Here is a 5,000-nt window from a genome sequence, read left to right on the forward strand (position 1 = left end):
AAACCCAGCTCTTCAAAGAACATCTCCTCTCATAGCACTACTACAGACAATCGTACTCATTGATGCACTTATTACACTCATTGATGCACTTATTGTGTTTTTTTATTTGTTGTTAGAAGTGCTCTTAAAAACGTAAATGTTTTTTCCATGTTGTAAGTGGCTTTGGTTAAAAAGCGTCAGCCAAATGAAATGTAATGTAATGAATAGAATAGAATAATAGAATAGAATATATACTTTTTTGATCCCGTGAGGGAAATTCAGTTCTCTGCATTTAACCCAATTTAACCAAATTAGTGAACACACAGCACACAGTGAACACACAGTGAGGTGAATCACACAACCCAGAGCAGTGAGCTGCCTGCCCAACCAGCGGCGCTCTGGGAGCAGTGAGGGGTTAGGTGCCTTGGTCAAGGGCACTTCAGCCGTGGACTGGTCGGGGATCGAACCGGCAACCCTCAGGTTACAAGCCGGAAGCCCTAACCAGTAGGCCACGGCTGCCCCAATGTGATGAGACGGAGAGGAAGGACGGGGCCAAATGAGATGTGATGTCATGTGATGAGACGGAGAGGACGGACGGCGCCGGGCGAGACTGACCCTCCGGCGTGCGCGCGGCGCGGCCTCGGGCGTGTTGGGCGACGACTCGTTGGCAGTCTCGGACGTGGAGCTGAGAGAGGAGTTGCTGCTGGACAGCTCCTTGGCGGCCGGCCGCTTGCTGGTGGCGAACTGCAGGATGGACGAGACCAGGTCGCTGGTGTCGCGGTGGTCATCGCGCGGAGCCGTCGAGTCCTGCCGCTGGCGTTGGGCTCGGTCGTTAGTGATCGCCTGAGACAGAGGGATGGCAAAGGCCTGGGGCACACACTCTGAGAGAGGGAGAGAGGGAGAGGGAGAGAGAGAGAGAGAGGGAGAGAGAGAGAGAGAGAGAGGGGGAGAGAGGGAGAGAGAGAGAGAGAGAGAGAGAGAGAGAGGGAAAGAGAGAGAGGTGGAGGGAAGAGAGAGAGAGAAGAGAGGGAGAGAGAGGGAGAGGGAGAGAGAGAGGGAGAGAGAGAGAGGGAGAGAGAGAGAGAGAGAGAGAGAGAGAGAGAGAGGGAAAGAGAGAGAGGTGGGGGGAAGAGAGAGAGAGAAGAGAGGGAGAGAGAGGGAGAGGGAGAGAGAGAGGGAGAGAGAGAGAGGGAGAGAGAGAAAGGGAGGGAGGGAGAGAGAGGAAGAGAGAGAGAGGTGGGGGGAAGAGAGAGAGAGAGAATGGCAAAGATCATGATCACACTCAACAAGAATTTGGTTATAAAGCAAATGTGTGACAGAAATTAGTACAAAAGTTAAAATGTTGACAGTTCAACAGAGAGAGCGAGAGAAAGAGAGAGAGTGAGAGAGAGAGAGCGAAGGAATGGACAGAACATGCCTTTACTCAAAAGAGAGCAGAGGCAACACATTCTTTCACGACAGTCAACTATCACCTCTTCAATTAAAGCTGGCTCTCTGGTGTGGACGGAGCTCGTAAACAGCTGCACACAGAGCCCTGGTGTCGGGGAGAGACGAGCTCTTCCCCCCCCCGGGGGCCTCCCCTGCCCGGGCTTCTCCACACGCCGCTTTTCTTCCACCCAAAGCTTAAGGCCAGTGGAGCCATTGTGTAAGAACAGAGCAAATCCCTATTACTGCACAATCTCCCTTTCCCTGCCTGGGTCTGTGCTGACGTCAGTCCGGAGCTGTTGACTGTCAGAATGACTGCCTTTCAAGGGCTCTGTGTGTGTGCATGTGTGCACTATGTGTATGTGTGTGTGTGTGTGTGTGTGTGTAGATGTGTGTACGAATCGTATAGACAGCTGGGGTGGCGAGAGCAAGCTCTCAGTGAACGTGGCCTAACGTCAGCTAGGCTGATCAAAGGCCGTACATATTCCTGTCTAAGGAGACTTTTCACCTGCCAACTTGTGACAGAAACCAGGCTAGCAAAGATAGGATACATGCACACGCACACATACACATTAACACACGCCACACACACACACACACACACGTAATACTTGCGCAGTGAAAACCTGTGGAGTCTTTCAATGATGTCAGGGCCTTTCTTAAGAATAATATACAGGCCAGTGCCAACCTTTGAAGTATTTCAGACAAACATGAAAGGTGATGACACAAGGGGGTAAGGTTTTAAGCAATGTTGCTGGGCAACCACATAACTGGTTACCACGCAGCCCCCTCTAGATGATTATGGGCTGGATGGTCATGAGAATTTGCCTACTGATGATTAATGTTCTCTGGGGTGCCAAGTATCGATCGGAATGTGCCACAATAGCAATACTTGGGAACAATGCCCAGCAACATTCTGAGAAAGCTGCCTTGTGTATCATCATGTTAGGTAAATGAGTATACTCCAGAGAGAGGTAAGTCTCTGACAGAAGTATGATTTCAGAAGAGTGATCCGTTTTTATTGAATCTGCATGGCCACAAACAGACGCGTTCCTTAATCCGTTTGTTGACGCATCAATGCACGACATCCATCACAGTCCACTGTGTTTGTGATTTATTTTGCAGACTTTCGCAAACACTTGGAGAACACAGGAGCACGTGTTCGCTGGTTTACAGCATTCCCGTCGCCAGCAATAAATCCTCCGAGTGTCTCCCGACGCGCACGCCACCTAAGAGACGTCTCGCGGTGCGATCTCTATTTGCGAGGACGCAAAGGGCGGGTGACGTTTGTTTGGATTGGTGACGCTGCAAGCTGGAAATTCAAGATGAATTTGTCTCGGGGTGGCCCGGGGTGGCCAGAGAGGAATAAATCAACTGGAGATTTGGTGCCAGTGGGGCAGCTGCTCAACTCCTTAAAAAGCTGCGCATATATTCATCTTGACAACACTCACCAGCGCTGGGGATTTGAGACGTTTTTCACCCTTAACCACTTCTCAACGAAGGAGGTCCACTTACAGAGACGCATTTGTGTTCTGGGAAAATGACATCCAGTTTTGGCTATTCAAGCCACATTACTACCATCAGAACAATCTTGGAATCTGAAGAAAAAAACTATTTACGGATATATCTACAGCTGTAAAGCTAGAAAATAAAGCTTTCGTTAATAAAAAGGAAGGAAACTATAAAACAAAAAGGAGCCTAAGATATTTTATATCAAGGGAATCTGTGCAAAAGGCCTCTACTTCATAGGCTGGGTGAACCCTTCCTGAACTTCTGGGGAATTTGAATTTCGCCCGGCAGCTCAGGCTGGAAACCAGCAGATCTATCTCCTCTATTTACTGCCAGAACCTTTGGCTCCAATTCAGAAATGGCCATACTCTAGTCCTGGCACGCTATTGGCCGGTGACGTGACGATTACGAAACTTAAGCGACGCAGTAGAAGTCCAGTAGAAACAAAGCGCAGCCTCCCCAGACTCATGTTCAATCTTAAAAGATTGAGCTTAGTATGGTGAAAACCAGACTATCTACTTCCCCCTGGGTCCACACTACCCTGGTGCCCATATTGCTGGTGGAGCGGGAGCTCTTGTGAAGGCGCAGGCTGTGCTGAGAGTGCTGCTGGGAGAGCTGAGCGCGCCTCTCCACCAGGCCGAGCTGAGAGTACACACACACACACACACACACACACACACACGCACGCACACACACACACACACACAGGGAGGCCAGACCGAGCTGAGAGTGCTGCTGGGAGAGCTGAGCGTGCTGCTGGGAGAGCTGAGCGTGCTGCTGGGAGAGCTGAGAGTGCTGCTGGGAGAGCTGAGCGTGCTGCTGGGAGAGCTGAGCGTGCCTCTCCACCAGGCCGAGCCTGAGGCTCAGGGCTCCACTCCATCCTCATTCCTGACCATCACATCTGCTGCTTCTGCCAAAACATGGCGTCTGTGGCCACGGGCCCTAAAGCAGCACTCTCCTCCCCTTACAAGGAGAGCGCTCCTCTTTTCTAAATATAAACAGACGTCTAAAAATACACACTTCCCCCATGTCCAGACCCCCCCCCCACACACACACACACCCATGTTTCAGGAGGCTGCAGCAGACTAGTCACCTGGGGCGTGACACAGACAAGACTGTCTTGTCCCGATGAAAAAACAAAACAAAAGACTCGTCTGGGAAAACTGCCGTGGAAGAAGGAAGTGGTCCCTAAAGCCAGCTATAGTAGGATAACCTATTGGACGGATCGTGCTCTTTACGTCACAACGAATAGTCAGGAGACGGAACCATTTCAGTTTTGAAGTCTACACAAGGCCCAACAGGACTCTGTTTAAAGAATCTCTGTTTAATCTAACCGCTAACAACATAGTAAAGCAGTCACGCCAGATCAGTGAACAGAGTGAGACATTTCAATTGGGGCTGGATCCAACCGGTTTGCAAGGTGACATATTTAAAAGGGTTTAGCAATTAGCTACATTTAGCACAGTTTTTCTTTCAAGAGAGAGAAAAAATAAATCTGGAACCTTTGTCTTTGTTCTTCTCTTTGGCTAGCGAGTCCAACTTTCTCCGCAGGGACTTCTTCCTCTTCTGTCCATCTGGGAGGACACACAGAAAGGAGACAAACGAGGTTAACACAAACGCTGACATCCACAGACACCAGGTCAGAAACCTTTGACAAAAAAACCAAAAAGGAAATAGTCCCCACAGGCCATGTGAGGCTGGTGGTTAATGCCTGACAACAAACATGCTGATACAATACTGCCTGGTGTCTAGTTACTGTATGTGCTGTTATCACAGGGAACTTTAGATATTCAAAACATGACACATGAACCACTCTGATTTTGTGTGTGTGTGTGTGTGTGTGTGCGTGTGTGTGTGTGTGTGTGTGTGTGTGTCTATTCTTTGACTTATAAGGCGAGGGAAGGATGCATTCTGGAAAAGGACTCAGTTTCACGTCCTCATAATAAACAAAGTGTCAGTCTCTTGTGAGAGTCTAAAGGCAAGCTGAGGTGACACTGGGCCACCAGAACGCACAGTAAGTGAAAATAAGGGTGGGGGAAGAGAGAGAGAGAGAGAGAGAGAGAGAGAGAAGGGAATGGAGAGATACT

At 49.5% G+C, this 5,000-nt stretch overlaps 1 protein-coding gene across 2 annotated transcripts in view; it reads right to left on the reverse strand.

Annotated features, from left to right (window-relative positions):
• Positions 1-5,000, reverse strand: part of LOC134062403 (rho GTPase-activating protein 6-like) — a 71,859-nt gene that overhangs the window by 29,742 nt on the left and 37,117 nt on the right. For both annotated transcript variants that reach the window (XM_062518389.1, XM_062518390.1), the window contains exons 3-4: positions 4,416-4,487; positions 595-860 (exon numbers count right to left, since the gene is read on the reverse strand). In XM_062518389.1, coding sequence (XP_062374373.1) covers positions 595-860; positions 4,416-4,487 — 338 coding nt within the window. The remainder of the gene's footprint in view (positions 1-594; positions 861-4,415; positions 4,488-5,000) is intronic.

The sequence above is a fragment of the Sardina pilchardus genome, chromosome 17, assembly GCF_963854185.1.
Source record: "Sardina pilchardus chromosome 17, fSarPil1.1, whole genome shotgun sequence".
In the NCBI taxonomy this organism is placed as follows: Eukaryota; Metazoa; Chordata; class Actinopteri; order Clupeiformes; family Clupeidae; genus Sardina; species Sardina pilchardus.